The sequence below is a fragment of the Arachis hypogaea genome, chromosome 2 (genome assembly GCF_003086295.3).
Source record: "Arachis hypogaea cultivar Tifrunner chromosome 2, arahy.Tifrunner.gnm2.J5K5, whole genome shotgun sequence".
NCBI lineage: Eukaryota > Viridiplantae > Streptophyta > Magnoliopsida > Fabales > Fabaceae > Arachis > Arachis hypogaea.
Genome location: NC_092037.1, coordinates 2,899,737 through 2,919,630, shown reverse-complemented (window position 1 = coordinate 2,919,630; position 19,894 = coordinate 2,899,737). Strand labels below are relative to the sequence as shown.

General features: G+C 32.0%; 3 protein-coding genes across 4 annotated transcripts; 2 read left to right on the top strand and 1 right to left on the bottom strand.

Moving 5' to 3' along the window:
- The first annotated feature begins 1,083 nt into the window (after positions 1-1,083).
- LOC112732954 (golgin candidate 3) lies at positions 1,084-8,341 on the top strand. Of its 2 annotated transcripts, XM_025781797.3 has the most exons (16): positions 1,136-1,263; positions 1,440-1,661; positions 2,450-2,548; positions 2,911-3,030; positions 3,643-3,735; positions 3,896-4,031; positions 4,126-4,190; positions 4,643-4,810; positions 4,944-5,024; positions 5,132-5,278; positions 5,404-5,700; positions 5,819-5,884; positions 6,146-6,348; positions 7,265-7,319; positions 7,527-7,703; positions 7,803-8,341. In XM_025781797.3, exons 2-16 carry the CDS (start codon positions 1,440-1,442, stop codon positions 8,115-8,117), a joined length of 2,244 nt encoding a protein of 747 aa, XP_025637582.1. In that variant the 5' UTR covers positions 1,136-1,263; the 3' UTR covers positions 8,118-8,341. The 2 variants fall into 2 exon arrangements, with proteins under 2 accessions (XP_025637575.1, XP_025637582.1); XM_025781790.3 differs by having other exon boundaries at positions 1,084-1,661.
- A 1,027-nt stretch (positions 8,342-9,368) lies between these two features.
- On the bottom strand, positions 9,369-11,938 carry LOC112732945 (reticulon-like protein B5). Its single transcript, XM_025781783.2, has 5 exons — positions 11,483-11,938; positions 10,430-10,610; positions 10,182-10,323; positions 9,987-10,056; positions 9,369-9,872 (listed from the first exon to the last, which is right to left on the bottom strand). The coding sequence occupies exons 1-5, from the start codon at positions 11,685-11,687 to the stop codon at positions 9,703-9,705; spliced, it is 768 nt and encodes a 255-aa protein (XP_025637568.1). The 5' UTR covers positions 11,688-11,938; the 3' UTR covers positions 9,369-9,702.
- A 4,385-nt stretch (positions 11,939-16,323) lies between these two features.
- Positions 16,324-19,161, top strand: LOC112717927 (uncharacterized). Its single transcript, XM_025769851.3, has 9 exons — positions 16,324-16,423; positions 16,523-16,650; positions 16,746-16,830; positions 16,934-17,066; positions 17,188-17,345; positions 18,107-18,230; positions 18,335-18,517; positions 18,620-18,685; positions 18,799-19,161. The coding sequence occupies exons 2-9, from the start codon at positions 16,626-16,628 to the stop codon at positions 18,946-18,948; spliced, it is 924 nt and encodes a 307-aa protein (XP_025625636.2). The 5' UTR covers positions 16,324-16,423; positions 16,523-16,625; the 3' UTR covers positions 18,949-19,161.
- The last annotated feature ends 733 nt before the right edge of the window (positions 19,162-19,894 follow it).

Here is a 19,894-nt window from a genome sequence, read left to right as displayed (position 1 = left end):
AAACAACGAAATAAAAAACTAGGGTTTGTTATTGATGAACGATGAAGGATGAAGGACGAAGAAGATGCTCGGTGAATACGAACCATAATAACTTGGAAGGGATCATGTTGCAGATAAATCCGCAATCGATGGTTGAAATTAACCATCCTTCCTTGTTTCTCTTCATAGCATCTTATCTTATTATAATTATTTAGCTTAGAATAAACTAACGATGAATTGAGAATAGAGAAAACGAAGAACACGTAGCTGCGGCTTCAGCTTAATGAAAACCCTAAATTTGTTAACACAATAGAAGCAGAGAAGATGATGCAGCAGTTAGCTGAAAGAGCATGCTCCTTTTATATATGTAGCTAAGGTGCTAAACCCCCAATGTTAATGGAACTAACACATTATTTTTTCAGATGAAACGGGCCCAAAGCCCAAATTGACCCCGATTAACCAAAAACCGCAAAAGAATATACTTTTAGATTTTTTGTTAAAATAGTGCATGTAGTGGTGGATAGTCAATTGTGTGATTGTGTCTGAATTGTCAACAACTGAATATTCTATGCCACTTGGATTTGGACTTTGGATGTTTATAAACTTTTTTTAAAAAATTTTAATATTAATTATCATACCTTTTGCAATGAATTAGAACTCTTTCGTATCAATCTTTCTTCTTACATGCTATGAATGTAAAACTTGTAGTCTTGTACTAATAAAATATATGATAAATCCTTTAAAAATTAACTTTAATTTTTCACATGATTAATTAAAAAAAAGATTTAAGTATAATTGTCTTTATATAAAATTAATAATTAAAAATTATTAAATAATAATTTAATTAAATTTATTAAATTATTTAACTGTTTTTAAATATCAATTTTACAGAAAATAATTACTTGCAAATTTTTATTTTAATAATATACATAAGTAACATAAAAAACTTAATAGCATATAAAGGAAAAATATAATGGTTGGTAAAATACAAAAAGAACCGAAAAAAGATTTGTTGCCAAAACACTTCTCTTCAGCTTCAATGTAGCTGCACCTGGACGTACCACACAACGTGGCTCAAAATACCAAAAAAAAAATGTCAATAATAATAAAATAAAATTCAAAATTTATTTATTTGAAAAAAAAAATGAGAAGCAATACAATTTAGAAGGGTCCCTCTCTTTTTCTGTTTATTCGTCTCCTTCTCCGTTTAAATCTGAGATCTAAGCTCATCAGAGAAAAAAAGAGAAACACAAATATCCCGAAATTGCATTGCCATTATTGGAAGTAGTTCCCTCACTCTCACTCATTTCAATTTCAAATTCGATTCCACAATCATCACAGACGCATCTATCTCTATCCATTCATCTAATAATATATTTATTATAATACTTCATCGATTATTTTTGTTATTATTATTTTTGGTTTTCAAATTTGATGTAAATTTGGGAAAATTTTGAAAGATGTGGGGCACCATTGCCAATTTGAAGGAGAACTTGAACAAGATCGCACTCGACGTTCACGACGACGACGACGATGACGAAATCCTTAGCATCTACGCCGGAAGTCCTGCCGCCGTCTCCGATCGTCGGAATTCTCACGGCTCCGCTCATTCCAAATCGCCGGCAGTTAGATCTCGTCCCCTCGCAAATGGCACCGATCACGCGCATACGTCTCTTTCCGAGGTCTCTCTTTCTCTCTCTCTCTCTCTGAAGCATTTTTAACTGTTTGAGGTTCTGGAAGCTGTTATGAGGAATGTGAATGAATGAACGCGCGAATCGTTGATAAGCTTAGGTGGAAATAAATCTGGTTCTGGAATTGAGCTAGCTCTAGGGTTTTAGTTTTCATGCAATTGAGATTAACGAGATATTATTATTAGAGAAAGTGACTCGAGATAGATTTACGAGATATTATCAAATCGAAAACAAACAAATGGAAGAAGACAGTATTTAGACATACGAGCTTCATATTCGCTTATAATTTATTTATCACGCTTATGGATAATTAATTCCAACGTTTTTTTTTTTTTTAAATTAGTGTTATAACATACTGTTAAGTGTCAACATTGTAAGCTTAGTTAATGTTATTTATTAAACTTAGATATAAACTGGAACAATTAGAGGCAGTGTGACATCTCACTCCAGTTTTAAGCTTAGATTATGAGGAAGCCATTCCGGTGAGAAAAGTCAGAAAAAGGCTTGGTTCTTCTTGTCATCAAGTCATCAACTCATTATTAATTAATTATTGTACTTCAAGAAGTTGCCAATGAACCATTGTCTAGACTGGTTTATAGAAAATTAGTTACTTAAGAAATATATGTTACCTTTTCTTACGATTTTTTACACAGAAACCTTTCGGGAATTGATAGTCTGCTTTTATATTTAGTACTGACTACAGCTGGTTAATAAGATGCCATTTTGGTAGAGTAAGAGAAAAAAACATGTCAATTCAATTTTTCCAGTGCTTTTTGTAGATAGAACAATACAAAGCAGAAATCAAGAGACTTCAGGCATCAGAGGCAGAAATTAAAGCTCTTTCAGTTAACTATGCAGCTCTATTAAAAGAAAAGGAGGTATGATTTTTACTCATGGAATACATGAACTAGTCTCGTCTGAATGATCTATTTCATTTTGCTGCATACATTCTTACTTTTGGTTCTATTGAGCTTTTGCGTTTTGAAATAAAAAATACCTTTAGAAATTCTGGATTTTTTGCTTCCTAAATCTAGAGCTATTATCCTTTCCACCTTCCCCTGGAACATGAGGTTAATTCTTTTACTTCAATACATAATACAATTATATATTAAATAGGTGATATTTCACATGGAGGTTTCAAATGGTCAGTTAACAATTTACCTTAATTGTTAATTAACTAGCCCCTTTTTTTAATTGATGGCCTTTGATTAGATTAACCACACTCATTCCAACTGTACAGGATCACATTGTTAGATTGAATAAAGAAAATGGCTCATTAAAACAGCATTTGGATGCTACTAGCGCTGCATTGAGAGTCTCCAGAACTGAAGCATCAACAAGTGGAACTTATTCTGTCAAGGTAGACCTACACATTTGGCTTATTTGTATGAGATTTTATTTAACTAGTGATTGAGAAGGATGCTTGATGAGCAATTCCATGTTCCTTGCTGTGTCTTAGTTTTAGGTTGAGAGTTCGTGAGCCTCAATTCTGAGCAGGAAGATAGGGTTTTTTATTTCCTGAGTGAATCCACTTTTTAATTTACTTTTTTGAAAGATATATATTTTTTTCTTATAGAGATTTATACTTACCAATATGAAATAGCCTTATCTTTGCCACTTCTATGCATTCAAAGGCTATGGCATTGTAATCTCTCCTGACTTAATGATTTATCCCCCATTAGGATATTTAAGCTCTTTCTTTTTATAATATTTGTTTGTGGTATATATGTCTCTTCTCATTTCTCAATATTCTCTTACATATTATGTTATGTGTGAGAGTGGACTTTAAGATCTATGTACTGTTTTGAAATGCATGTTATTAGCCTTCGAATATTGATCTCTTCTCCTTCACAACTATGGGAATGCTATGTTTCTGTTGTAATCTGATCATGAGTATTCCTTTTTTGGGTGCATTTCTGGTCTGTACATATACATAAGTACTCATGCTGACTGCTTTAAAATATTTGTGCAGGGAAGTAATGACCAATCACCCAATCGACAGAATAAGTTCACAACCCAAAGTAAGACGGAATCTAAAAATTCAAATTTACAAGGAAATGAGAAGGTAATGACAACTTAGATTTCTGAATTTAAGTAATTTCCTGATTTCGTCCTATATCTATTAAAATCTTATTTATCTGGGAACTTTGATTTATTAATATTTTTTTGTAAGTTTACTTTTAGTGATGAGTGAATTTGACAACAGATGTATGAATGCCTTCTAGGAGCTTGCAGATTTAGTTGATGGAAGAAATAGGCCAACAGCAGATGCTGTACAACATACAGCTGAGATACAAAAGTTGAAGTTGGAAATGGAGCAAGAACGTGCTCGATTGGCAAAGATTCAGCTAAAATGCCAAGGTTTTTATTCTGCATCTGGAATCTAAATGTTATTGTAATTTTTGGTGTATATATTTAAGTTGCCTAACGATTTGATTCTACACTTAAATGTCAGAGGAACAGAAATTGAACAAGTCCTTTCAGGAGGAGCTTAAAATATTAAAGCTGGATAGAGACAAAGTGAGTTTATATTATATATATTTCGTCATTGTAACTGAAGCATTCTTTTGCGCATCATCTATATTAGAAGTGCGTGAGATGAAAAGAATCATTCTGTTTGTAGTTATACTATGGGGAGGTCATAATTTAAAATTAGATAGAGCTATTAATTGAGATAAAGCAAAAGGTGTACAACTTATACATGGCATTTCACTGTGCTGTACAGTTGGAGATTTCTTCTGTATTTGATACTTTTATCATTGTTTTATTGCTGACAATGATTTAGCTCACTATAAAGTTGTAAAACAATCTCTTAGAAGTTCATCATAAATTGTTCTTCCTTACACTCTAAAGTCTTATATTGCAATAGGACTACTGACAAGGATCACACTGGTTTACTTGCAATCTTCTCTAATGCCATGGGTGTTTATTAGATATTTGTTAGCTAAACTCATCATATTATTGCTTGGAAGACATCTATGGAGATGACGAAAATACGTGATGAACTGAATGAGAAAGTATCAGAAATAAAGCGACTACAAATTGAGTTAACTAGAAGGGAAAGTGACGTAGCAGGTGAGGCAGTGGATAGCTTGAAAAGACTTGTCAAAACCTTAGAGAAGGAAAATGCCACTCTTAAGGTTAGTAGATTTGTCACCTTCTGTCCCCTAAATTTATTGCTTATCAGTAAAAGACATATTTTTTAGTTGTGAATTTGTGATATTTACCTCTAAAATGCACTCTACTATAACCCATTGTTCTCATTATTGTTAGATGGAAAAGAATGAAATTGAGGCTGCTCTTGAAACAAGCAGGAAGTCTTTAGCGGCTAATGTTCTTTCCAGTGCTTCTCAGGTACAGGTCAAGCATTCAAGGGATATCAGTTATGTTAACAATATAATGGCTTTTTGATAATGTAAATAATTACTTTTTGGAATGCCGGCATTGACTTTTTATAACAGATGTCAGATCCTTCCAAAAGTTTTCCAGAAAAGGAAGAAATGGAAAGATCCATACAAAAGCTAAATAAAGATTTGATGGATACACGGCGAGAAAAGGAGAAAGCAGTACAGGAATTGACCCGCCTTAAACAACATTTGTTGGAAAAGGTTTCATCCTTCATAGTTTATTTTCTAAAAGTGGAACCAGTAATAATAAAGCATGATATTTAAGATAGAGTAGATTTAATGTATGCTGCGATATGAAAGACGTTTTCCATGCTGCTTGTCATTAGGAAGCCGAAGAATCAGAAAAAATGGACGAAGACATCAAAATTATTGAAGATCTAAGGCAAAGCAATGATTATTTAAGGGCTCAAGTATCAAATCTTGAGAGAACCCTGAAGCAGGCAGTTTTAAGTCAGGAAGAACTGAAGATGGCAAACAACAGCGAAGTTCTCAAGTCTAGAGAAATCATCGACGACCTGGACAAGAAGCTTTCAAACTGTATCAGCACAATAGATGCTAAGAATCATGAACTTTTGAATCTACAGACTGCTCTTGGGCAGTACTATGCTGAAATTGAAGCCAAGGTATAAAAATAGGCCACTGTTTTCTCTTTATTATTATTTACAGTAACAAAATTAACAGAGAATACTCAAGTTGTTACACTTCCCTCTATGGAGAGGCTCATATATTTTTTGTCCTCAGGAACATTTAGAAGGAGAGTTGGTTCGTGCAAGAGAAGAAACAGCTAGGCTTACTCAACTTCTGAGAGTATGATTCTCTTTCTTACTCTCTAAATATTCTATATATAGTTCAAGTGATACACTCAAATTAAGTTTATATGGAATAATATTAGAATTTTTTTATTTCTTTTTTGTTTTCATTCAGTACCGTAAAATTTTTATGTAATGTAACTTCTAAGTGATTTACCCTAGTCTGGGATTTATTATATTTTCTCAACCGAAAAAGATAAGTGAACTTGTGGTGTCTGATTTGGTAACAAGATGATTAAATTATTATTTCCATGATCAGGATGCCGAAAATAAAGTAGATGTATCTAGGACTGAGAATGAAAAAGTTTTAGCCCAGCTTGCGCATTCTGAGAAGGTACAAACTGAATGGAGAAGCAGAGTAGTTAAACTCGAGGAAGACAATTCCAAAGTTAGGCGAGCTCTTGAGCAAAGTATGATGCAACTAAATAGAATGTCTCTGGATTCAGATTATCTTGTTGACAGGTTAGCTTGTTTCTGTCCTTTTTTCCATTCAAAGAAATGTGGTCATTCACAATAAAATTTGTTTTAAAAAACTCACTTGACAAAAAATTACCAAATTTTAAAGATGAAAACATCTTATTTTTTTAATAATGATTGCAAAAATTTGCATCAAAATTTGATCTCTAAAGTCGATTTTTAGAATATATTTAATATTTAGTTTTTTTTTTGTTGTACTTATAAATCTTTTGGGAGCTTATTTGTCGTTAGCATCTTTTGAGATTTGTTTTGTCAGCAACGCGAACTTTCGAGTACTATTTTAGTAGTTTAGTCGTACAAAGAATAAAAAAAATAACAATTTTAACTTAATTTTCAAATTACAACAATTTTGAAACGACATTCAGTCATTCACAACACAAATATAGAAACATAATTTTGTGATTAAAAAAAAAAACAAAAGAACTATTTTTGTTTTGAGAAATAAGTTAAGTCGCATAGTTTGAAACATATATATAAAGGGTGCAAAATAAAATTAATAAAGAAAACAAAAAAGGAATAAAAAAGGATAAAAGTGAAAGAGATGTATTTGGAAATCCTAATTTTTAACTTTCGTGTATATGTTCTTGGAGTACTCATCCGTCAATCATAAAAAAGACAACAAAAACAAAATCCTAGCAGGCCGTAGGGCCCTGTAGAAATTAGTAGATTTGGCTGTATGAGTTTATCAGACTTGATCTCAACTGCGTTCAACTCATTTCGCCACCTCTAAGTTCATATGATTTGTCTACATTCTTTTCCTTGTTAATTTCATCAAAGTTAATTAACGAAGTCCTGTAAATATGAATTTTGATTGAATTCTAGACTTGAGAGACTTTGTTTCAATTATTTTTGTTGAGATTGCAAATTATTATACTAATCCAAATTATGCTGTTCGATGCAGGCGCATTGTTATAAAATTACTCGTAACTTATTTCCAGAGAAATCACAGCAAAGAGGTACAATTATTATTGCTTTAGGTGAAATATGCAGAAGGGAAGGGAAGGATTTTTCCTTCGTTCTCTGCACAAAACCCTCGCTCTGTTTTGACTTATGTTAGTTGATGTCTGTAGAAGTACCACTATTGCTTGTGTTCTTGTATCATCACTTTCCGCAATTTGTAGTTATATTTGATCCTTCTCATAATGTGTGATATTGGGGTACAGGTTTTGGATCTAATGGTTCGCATGCTTGGATTCTCTGATGAAGACAAGCAAAGAATAGGTGCTGCTCAACAAGGTGGTAAAGTTCGTGGAGTTCTTGGTCTGCCCGGTCGCCTGGTTGGAGGCATCTTGCGAGGAAGTTCAACTGACACAGCTGCAAGTGCGGGATCCAATGATCAGGTAAGTTGTTCTAGTTAACCACTTACAAGTACTTACACTTTTTGGCAAAAATATTGCAATGTGATTTGAGATTTAATGAAGCGTTTTCCCCCTTTTCAGTCCATTGCGGATCTGTGGGTTGATTTTCTTCTCAAGGAAACCGAAGAACGAGAAAAGAGGGAATCATCAACAGCAAATACTGCTGACCCTATTGAGGATTCACCAGATAAAGGTCCAAATACTGTTCCTGCTGCTCCACCAATATCACCATTTTCCAACCACAGGCTTGGCAATAGAACAGCTTCTGCTTTTTCAATTAATCAGAAAATTAGTGTTCCCCCTCATATCTCTAATTTTAACTCCGAGTTCTCAACAGTTCCTCTTACCCCGTCTGGTGAAAAACCTTCTAGTTCAGACCTGCTTCCAAGATTTTAAATAAACAGTGGAATTATGTAATTAATCAAAAAAGTATAGATCATTGGTGGTTAAAATGTAGGCATGCAATGATTTTCAATTAATTCTTTCACATTCAAAATTAGTCTTAATTTAAACATTACCGTCGTCATATCGGGTGGATTTACGTGTACATAGTTTAAAAATTTAAGGTTATATGCTCAATTTTGTGATGCATATCAATTCGTATGCACTATTCAGCGATATTTTTGTTGTCTTATTTGTTCATTGGAAACTGACCTGTAAGAATGTGGTCCTCGACTCCCTTGTTAATGTAGTGTAGCGATCGCGATGTTTGGTATAACGTCTTTGTTGATATTTAGGATCATATAAAAAGTTTTAAAAGTTAAATTTTTTGAAATTTCAAAAAGTTGTAATTTTTTAAAAATTAAATTGTAATTTTTTAAAAAACAATTTAAGTATTTATAGAAAAGTAAAAAAAGATAACTTCTCTCATTATAAAATTTTTTTTATTACATTTTTTTAAGTTAAATACTTTTAGAACTAAAAAATTAAATATAAAATAATTTATTTATAAATCATTTTTAATATAAATATTTATTGTTTAAACTATTTTTTTTAAAAAACTTAATTAAACTATATACTCAAACTAGGCCTTAGAACGCTATCACTACCATTACTTAATTGTATCAATTGATTATTCCTCCGTTTTTTTTTTTGTGACAGAAATAAATTAAACAAAGAAAAACAAAACAAACAAAACAAAAAACTGCTTAAAATATAAATGATTGAAAATTTATACAATATATTATTTCTTATTTTTATTATTTTTTTAATTAGAAAAATAATTGAGATGAATTAGATTAGAATTAAATATTTTTGAAAATAAAAAATGTGAACCGTAGAGACGAGAAGCTAATAACCCAGTGCTTGTATACATAACCGTAACGACATTTCCACTACCTTCTGCTTCAAAATTATAAAGAACGCCTAGGAATCAGCAAGTGAATTGACTAATCAATAACTAAGGTTACGCATTATTTAGAAGTCGTGGAATCACGTTACGAATCAAAGCATAAGGTCTAATAACAAAACAAGAAACTCAGGAATCATCTAGTAAATTTAGAACCTCGTTCCGAATCAAAGCATAATACTATCTGATAACAATTAAAAATAAGTAATCGTAAACACAAAAAATCACGAGTCAAAGTACACCAATAATATAAAAAGTAGTTGGCAACAAATAAAAGTATGGAAACTAAAGAGCCTGAGTTTTGTTTTTGTAAAGAACAAAACTTTTCAATAATCATGAACTGGCAATTCTATTTACCAGCAAGCACCACGAAGTCAGCAATAAGAACAAGAGGTGAGGTTTTTAGCTCACAATAAGAATTACTGATTCAAGGACTAAAAACAAGCCCAGAAAACATAGCCAGCAAGATCCATACATGCCTGTAACAAAACTTAAAAACTAAATATTGAAGCTTGAAACAAACTTTAACAAGGCCATGGTTATACGACAAAAGATGCGAGGCTCTGGTATATAAAAGTACTCAAGCAGAGCAACTCTATTGTGTTGGGTTATGGGGCACACCAACCCTAAACACTAGGCTAACTTCTTGGCCTTCAACGGACCTTTAGGGATCTTACTTAACACCTTTTCATCAAACACAGCATATTGCTTTTTAAACTCAATGAAACCCTTTTCAGCCAAGGGGTCTATCTTATCTTCGTACTTATCATACACAACAGGGACGGTGTGCAACAAAACAAAAGCTGCTCAAACCAAATGAAGGTTAAGCAAATCAGTAAAATCTCTAAACCTAAAAAGGAATAGATAATAATATAATAATAAAAAAATTATATAAAATGACTGTAAACTGTACTTACTTATGTAGAACAAGGTCAGGAAATTGCACCAGCTACCAATAATAGATAAAACCCACAAGCCAGCAATAACCTGATATTTTCAAAAAACAATCATCGGTATTTAGTAATGCCGAAATTAAACTTAATACAAAATTTGTGAAAATTAGTTATAAATAGTATCTAGGAATGACAGGAAGTAGGTCATAGACTACATACAATTAGGAATTTCTTCAAATCCTTTCCAGCACCAATGTTACGCAAGGCAGAAAATCCAGCATTGATTTCAATTCTCAATGCAGATGCAACTTGCAGGAATGGTTCTTCTGGAATATGAACATGTGGGATGTGAGGCTCCTTCCTACAACCATTATTTGACATTACACGCAAGTGATTAGTTAAAACAACATGATCTAAACCCACATGACTATGCTGTCAGTTCTATGCTAACAAGTTTCGAGTCTCACTTGTAGATGAACGTCTGAGCATTGGACCACAAGAACAAACCAGCAAGCAACAGGATCAAAATGTGACAAACAAGAGTGAGAAGGTTATATTCAAGCAATTCAAAGAAGACCCAAACAGCAGTGGCTCCTCCAAGCACACCACCAGATATCTTCTTGTTCCTCCATAATAGCACATCAGCAGCTGTAAACAATTAATTTTTGGAACAATATTCAGAACCATAAGAACAATATTTAAAAAATAAAACTATGTATAACTTTTGGAATATATCATTCAATTTAAGTTTGATACACTGGCACGAAGAGATTTTATCCTATCACAAAGATCTTTTAGATGACCATTCACATGGTGTAGTACGTAGTTAGTTAATGTATAATTGAATGCATACATAATACATCTTTAGCGACAGTGCATCAAAATTATACAATGTAAGAATAAGTTTATCACAGAGATAAACAAGATGTAATATATGTGTAGTAATATATGATGATGTATATGAATTCCACAAAGATATATATACATTAACACTTGAAAGATTTTTCAAAAGATATCTTAGTAAAAATAGCATATATTATGTATAGATCTCTTTTAGACATAATGTCAAGATTATCTTCTTAATGCTTTGCGATTTATCTATTTATATTATACGAACTATCTTTTAAAAACGAAAATAAAATAGTAATAAAAACATCATAAGATTCTAACTGTTATTAATACTCTAATTATGTATTCACATTGTCACTTTTAGTTGTAATAGAAACAAGCACAATAAACAGCTCCAGGATTATCGAATCATTTACATAAAATTATAAGATAAAAAAAAACTCGAATCATTTCACATTTTATTCTACGATTATCACATTTTAGATTTTAGATTTCAGCTAAAATCTTAGATCTATAGAATAATTCAATAAAATGTAGCACTCACATCATTTCCTATAAACATTTTCTCAATAAACAAACTAAATCAGATACAGAATCAGCTCAAATCACAGATCTACCACTACCACGTGTAAACACATCATAGAGAGAGAGAGAGAGAGAGAGATTCATACGCTTTCCGCCGCCGAGGACGGAGTGAACAGGCCTCTCTCTACCGAAGAGGCGAAACACCTTCTCCTTAATTGACGAAGCTACGTTTTTCTCGGAATCGGAATCGGAATCGGACGAAGATGAGGAATCGTGGCCTTTAATCTTATCGGCGATCTTCTCGATCAACGACTCCTGGCTGGTCACAGTGCTCTCCGGTTCTTCCGCCATTGTCTTCGAAACACAAACCCTAAATCTTCGAATTCAGATTTAAAAAGATGAAGAAAACGAAGCTCACACTATTAAGCTTGTTTTTGAGCTGAAAAGTGTGTGTGAAACGTGATAGCGAAATGTTAGGGTTCGAAACGAGAATCTCTCGCTTTCATTTTATAGTGTTGCGGAGAACGAGGCTCGGAACCCGAACCTAAGGTTCGGAGAAATTTGAATCTGGTACATAGAGAAACGGACGTGAATTAAGCGGCATGCGTTTTGATACAGTCCAGGCTTTTAACGCCGTTTTGATTAATGTCCTCAAATCTATTCTATTATATAAAAATCGGATGTCTGCACTTAATGATGAAGCTGACGTGGCATGCTTCGGAGAGTGTTTTCCGATTTAATTTATTTGATTTGATTTGATTTGATTATATACTTAAATATTATAATTAATATAATTTAGATAATTTATAATGATTTATATTACTTAATTAATAATACTATATTAATTATAATTCATTTTCTTATTTATAAAGTCTAAAGTAAAATAAAAGTATAAAATAAAATAAATAAATTGTTATTTATTCTAATTAAATTTGTTTATCTACTGCATATCAATTAACATTAATTTATAATATATTAATTTATAATCCTTTGGCTTAAAAAACATAAAAGCCCAGCGGCCGGTTTGGACCGGACCGGTATATTGCCTAATGCGGTATCGTTTCGGGGGGAGCTTAGTTGTAAGAACCGGACCGGACCGGCCGGTTCGACCGGAAAACCGGTGAACCGATGGTCCAGCCGGTTCGGTTTTAGTTTTGGACCGAAGAAGGAAGAAAATCGCCTAAAACCGGCCGGTTTGTCACAAACCGGACGAAACCGGTCAAAACCGGCCGGTTCGATGTAATTCATGAACCGGCCAGTCCTATGGTGCTCCCAACAAATGCAAGTCTTGGGTGCTCCAGCAGCATTTGAATATTGGATCCAATATTCAAAAATGCATGCAATGGGTTTTGAACCCTTGTCCCCTTGCTATGCAAGGATAAGGAATGCCACCAAGCTAGTGTGCTCATCTGCAAATTTATGTGTTAATTATTTTATATATTATATATATACACAACTGAATTATTTTATATTTATTTAATTTAATTTTAGTTTTATACTCAATTTTTTTTAATTCTTTAGAATTTATAGAATTATTAAAATAAGTAACAAATATTTTAATATTTACATTTACATATTAAAATGCTAGTAAAGATATTTATTTTAAATTTTTTTAGAGTATTGAGTTAGTAGGTCTTCGAAAATTTCGACTTAAGACTAATTAGTAGGGACATCTAAGTATCACCACTAAATTTCACATGAAAAATTAATGGAGTGACGTAATGTGTTCATCGTTTATTATCTTGAAGGACCAAATTGATATTTTATTTTTTTTCAAGGGCTAATTAATTTGAAGTAAAAAATTTTAAGGATGAACATAATTGTCACTTTATTCAATTTTTTACTATTTTATATTTTTTATTTACGTACGACCGGTTCTATCGGTTCAACCAGTGACCCATCGGTTGAACCAGTAAACCAGTGAACCAGTAACTTGACCGGTTCGATCACCGGTTCGGTTCTGACAACTATGGGGGGAGGGGAGGAATAACGCGTTAGTGCGTTACTGATTGCTGGTCTCCCTCTTCTCTTTTCTTACTTTCAGTCATTTCTTCATTCAAAGAAAACAAAAAGGAAAAACCCTAGCTAGCCTCCACCGCCGCCGAACGGAGTGACCGGTTGCCGCCGTCCGTGGCTGTCCGAGGAGTCTTTCTTTGTACTGTCGGTGTTTTCCATGTCAGATCCCCTATTTGATGTCTTCTTCATCCCTCGGCGCCCATCCTCCGTCGGATTCTTCCTGCTGCTCGTGGTCGTCTTGTCGCCGTCGTCTCGGCGTCATTATCTCGAAGGTCAGTGGCTTTGGTGTGCCTGTTCTTCAATTTTCATTTTATTCTCTGAATTGCTGTTCTGAAATCAACAATTTATTGAATGATTATTATAGGGTTTTGTGTTTTGCTGAAATCTTTGAACGATTATTTGATTTATGAGTTCTGGCTCTGTTGTACTGATGCTGCTTTGTGTGTTTTGTGTTTTGTGTTTTAGATTACACGGAACAAAAAAAACCAATTACTTGGAACACTTGCACACAAATATGCCCAGTCCTAACAGCAGCTTCCTAATGAATTCTTGGTTGGGTCCTTCCCCTGTTCTCAGAACGTTGGCTGTAATCATGGTAAGTCTCTAAACTATTTAATTAATGTATGTAATTTAAAACCCTAATCCTAAATTGCATGCGACCCATATGTAATTAATTTTATCATACAATTGATCCTATTTTTGATACATCTTTTCACATAATTTTTTTTATTTTGTCTAAATCTTATATATTTTTTTTATTTGTCTTATGTTGCAATATTTTTTTTGGAGTCAATAAAAATTAATTCTTTAGATTTTAAATTATAGAAAATATGATACTATCCTCTCAACACAATCTTTGGTCATATATGGAAGGTACTGATAACAAACCTTTTGGGAATTATATCAGATCAGGAAACAAAAAATTGGTGCTAAATACCAAATTTAATTCTCATAACGCCTTTAGTCTGTACCTCTTGAAATTAAAATAGCTTATGATTCCAAATTTTCTACATCAAATATAAATTAATTTAATAAAAAATGAGAGTACGTAAGAGTACAGACGGAACTTAAAAAAAATATTTGAAGAGGCAACAAATTTTAATAAAGAAATATATTAGTATTTATATTAAAATAAAATTTATAAATATAATTATTTTATTTTTAAATTTATTATTAATATGTAGGAATACATATAGTTAAGATTAACAAAAAAAAATAAATCTAAGTTTGATTAAAAAAAATTTTGTTTAGGTTAATAAGCCAAATTAATTTTAAATAAAAAATTCATTTTAAAAAAATTCATTTTTACATTACTAATATATTTTTTCAGAATTTTCTACTTAATATAATTTAAAAAAATTCATTTTCACATTACTTATTCAATTTTAGTATATTAAGTAGAAAATTCATTTTTACATTACTAATGTATGTAAATATGGTGATTTCCTCTTCAGCATATATTGCTTCTTATTTTGATTTTTCAGAATTAAACTCCAGTTTGCCATATAAATGGAACACAGTAAATGTTGGCCGTTGATTTCTAACCTAATTTTGAATTTTATTTTATTTATTGATTTATTGATTTATTGATTTTATTGATATGATTCAGATTCTTTAATCCTGAATAGTCTAAACACTTTCCCTTTTTTTTAGCTGGATTTTGATAGGAATATAAAGATTCTTGCAATCCTTACCAATATTGGGGCTGAACAGTGCTGTGACTCTCTATAAATTTGGCATAGGTGATCACCACATTTGTTCTTTATCTACACTGAAATTCAGTTTATTTGAGTAATTTTGTAGTGGCAGGTAGCAATGGCAGCTAGGTGAGTTCATGTGCCATGTGGATTGTTTCACAATAAGTTTTTTTTTTATCTTTTACTAAATATGAGGTCTTTGATTTTTAGGTATGATCTCATCAAGTGTATCAATGCTGGTCCAGCGCATAAGGTGTGGAAGCTCAAAGTACGTGTCATTAGACTTTGGACCGTTTCTCAATTTGCAAGATCTGGGATGAAGGCACCTATTGAGATGGTTGTCCTTGATGAAGAGGTAAAATTTTCTCTTTTCATTTTAGATTTATTTTGGTAATGACTGAGCAATAAACCTTATTTATCTATGACTCTATAAAATTAATGCATTCAGGGATATACAATTCAATACACTGTAAAAGACATATTTGTTCCTATTTTCGAGGGCTTACTCGCTGAGGGCAACGTGTACGTGGTCACTAATTTTGGAGTTGCTTTGAATACCATCAAGTTCAAGCCTACTAGACACGAATTTAGGATCCATTTCAAGAGGGACACGATTGTGCGTCCGGTACAAGATTCTTCAGTTCCATTGAATGGATTTAATTTTGTTCCGTTCAAAACAATACAATCAGAGTCTAAAGAAGATGGTTATTTAGTTGGTAAGTACTTTGTTAGATTAATCTATGATGCATGTGTTGTTTAATTCTTTAAAGTCTAATTTTTGTATCCTTTGCTGTCTTTTTTTATTATGAACATATAGTGGACAGATATGGATTCAATTGATGGTTGTTGCTATTCCTCTCAAGTCTCAACTATTGTAGATTCATATAATATTAATCTAAAATTTGTTTCATTGAGATATTATATTAAGGAAGAATTTTTTTATTATTCCCTTCCTGTAACAAATATTCCCTTGCTGTAATTTTATATTAAGAAATAATATAATTTCTAACTCAGTTAAATATTGTTTCATTTGAATTTTGTTTAATAAAAATATTTATATAATCTTGTGTATTATCTTTATAATGTCCTATAATTTTGTTTCTTCAGGAACTTTGATTTCTAGGCCCTAACTATTTATTAATAGTTTTTTATATTTTTATTTTTAAGAGAATTTAAGGGGTCTGATTTCAACATGAATAAAATGCGTTGATTCCAAAGAGAAAAATTTGGGCATATAGAGTTTTGTTAATCAATAGATTGGTGCTTTTATTTTGTAGATGTGATAGGTCAGCTTGCTTCTAAGGGTAACTTGGTCGAATTCACACGGGACGGGAAGCCGTCAAGTTATATCACCATAGAACTTGATGATCTTGAGTAATGCTTAATATCTTTTTGATAGTGACTTTTGTTTTAAAATCTTATTTTGGAATTTTGTGTCTCTCTTTAATCTACAAGAATTGCTATTTTTTATAGGGGTGGACAGAAATTAAGAGTAACGTTGTGGCAGTCTTTTGCTTTTGAATTGCTCAAATATCTAGAGGAACACCCGTCTCTTACCTATGTGGTTATTCTCCAAATGGGCAAGATGAAATTTTATAGTGGTTTGTTTATTTGTTTATTTTACTGGTATTTGAATGCATGTTTTCTGTCATCATATGCTTATGGTATTTTCTTTGTTTTGTTATGTCTTTTGTAGGGGTCATGGGTGTATCTAACACAAACTACAATTCGAAACTGTTTATCAATGTTGAGTTTCCAGCTGCCAGGGATTTCTTTGCGAGGTACAGTATATAGATCAGTATTGTGGTCAGCAGATTATTTATACAATGCTTTTGATTATTAAACTACTGACAAATTTCATAATTTCTCATTTAAAAATGCAAGGGTGAACAAATTGGATCCTGTTGATGGACGAGGCATAATGCCGCTGGTCTGTGGTCAACCTGTTTCAGATGAGGAGGATTTTTTGCGTCTGTCAGTCTACAAAACAATTGCAGATATAAAGGAGCATAATCAGGTAAAATTCTTTCTTTATTAGTCTTCCTTTTTTTATTGTATTTTTTTATTGTATTAGTTCCAATGTTTGTTGGATAATAATCTCAATTGTTGTGTTGTACCCTCCTATCCATCGATTTTAGGATGCTGTATTTGTTACAGCCGGGACGATTAAAGAAGTTGAGACTGAATTTGGTTGGTGGTACAAAGGATGTAAGAAGTGTCGTCGTGGCTTGAGGGAACTTGATAAAAAATATTTCTGTCCCAATTGCATTAGAGACTACGGGTTCTATGAGCCAAGGTATGACTCACGATACTTCTTTAACATTCACACATTATATACTCTTTGTCCTCGAAGATAATGGTGTAATCTATGCATTTGTATTATTTGCTCAGACACTATTAAATTATTATTATTCTAATAGGTATTTTTATAACATTTTTTATGAATTATATATAATAAGGATTATTTTAAACTATTCTCGCTTGTGGGATGGAGACTCTTGGATAATTCCCCTTTCTGAGTTTCCAGATCGAATATGGAATCTTATGTGTTGTTTTTGAGTTTGATGTGAAGTTTCACATTGTTCATTATTCTTATTTTTTTCTTGATTACATGTTGTAAAATTCTACTTGATTAGTAATTTTTTTTTAATTAAAAGGCACTGCTCATAATTTTTGCTTTTGTTATAGCCAGTCGGTGATAATTCTGTGAATGTGGGGTTGGAGATTTAGATTAACTATTATTGAAATCACATTGCAAAGTTACTTTCGTGGCTTGCTATTTCTGTGTTTTTGGATTCTGATTCACAAGGGAAATATAAAAAAATTTATTGGCTACTGGTTTATTTAGCTTTGATTTGTTCACGGGATCACTTGCTTTTAGATTTTTTTAATTCCATTTGATACATTTTATTCTTCCTTGTGGGATGGAGACTCTTTGGTAAGCCATTAAAAAATTATTTGCATCCAATTCAGTAATAGCATAGTATAGACACTGATTATTGGTAAGATTTATGTAGTGTGTTATTCTTGGACTATATATTTTTTGGTGAATAATAGGTACATCATCCACATAAGGGTGATAGACCACACCGATGCTGCCTCTTTTGTTTTGTTCGATGGAGAAGCTGCAAAGTTTCTTGGAGTTTCTGCTAAGGACCTTAGGCAGTCTTGTGTGACTAAGGTTTGATGTCATATTCATTTTTTTGTGTTAATAGTCTGGACTATACCTTAATTTTTATTACTTATGAGAGCATGAATGAAGTTTTTTTTTCCCTAACTGTGAAGGGTGTTGAGAAAAATTCCTGTCCCGAAGAGATTCATAAGCTTAGGGATATTAAGTTCATCTTCAAAGTGCAACTCAAGATGAGGAATCTGAACTCTTATGAACCATATGTGATTCATGTGCTGAGAATGACTAATGAGAATTCTCTGGTCTCTGCCTTCCTTGATAAATACAATCCTGACACTGTAATCCCCTCTGTCTAATAACTTTTTCTTTTGTTTCTGTATTAGAAAAACAGAGCAACCAGATTTTGGTGATGTCTTTTTATTGGATCAATTGTTTTGTAGGGCCTTTTGTCCCATGAAAATTCTGAACTATTGAGTTTGTCTACTGGTCCATACAACACTTCTAAGGTTTGTGTCAAATGATTTCCAATTTAAATTGTTACAGTGATGTTATTAATTTTTACATAGTAACTAAAATATTATTATTCTTATATTTATTGGTACATGATGGCATATCCCAGGCTTGTGAGAGTGAGCCAACTCCATCACCTGCAGTTGATGAGAAACATAATTCTAAGATTCTCGGAGCTAAGAAACATATTGAAGAGATTGGAGAGGAGTCAGTTTCATCCAAATCTAAGAAAGGGAAGTGGGTTGTGGTGGAGGACTAAATCAACATGCCTCTACACAGTTCGATTTAAAATATAGGAGAATAATTTATTTAAACTATTATTTGAATGAACTATGGTTGTTTGAGAGTTATTAAGATCTACAATATATGAGTAGTTTATTTTTCAAAGTTTTTGTGTTAGACATTAATTTATCTCTTATAACTTGATACAAGAGTTGTTTCGTATATTTGTTTATTTAATCCAAGATTTTGAGTGTGTTTTCTTTTAATAAACTGTTATTATTATTATTAGTATTTGAATAATTTATAAAAAAATGAAAGCCCGTTGAAGAAATAAGTGTAATATTGGTGGTGGTGATAATATGTTGGCAATTGCAAGGAGAGTTGAGTGAAATTCAACTATGCACAGCATGTTTGGTCTTGGAATATCTTGAACCTTGCATTGGAATCCCCTCTCTCACATGGATATGATTACTACTTTGAGAACTTGGGAATAAATCATGCATTACTGAAATTATTTGCTCATGCAGCATCATTATTATTATCATTATCATATACTTCTTCAGTTTTAAAATAGGTATGGCTTTTATTTTAATTTAAAATGCATATTTTAATTTTTTAATGAATCTAAAAGTTAAAATTAAAACAACAATTATTTTAAAATAGACAAAATCTATTCAATGAACAGAAATAAAAACTTTTTTTAATCAATTTTTTCGTTTATCACAATAAGTATAGAGAATCTGATCAATCACAATTATACTCTTTATAAATTAGAATGAATAGAGAAAACAAAAGAAAATAAAAAGGGAATTAAAATAAATAAAGAAAACAGAAAGGGAATTAGAATAAATAAAAAAAACAAAAGAAAACAAGAACACGTTAGCGGGTCTCCCTCCTCTCTTTTGTTACTTTTATAAATTAGAATAGATAAATAAAACAAAAGAAAACGAAAAGGGGATAACACTTACTCCCTCCTCTCTTTT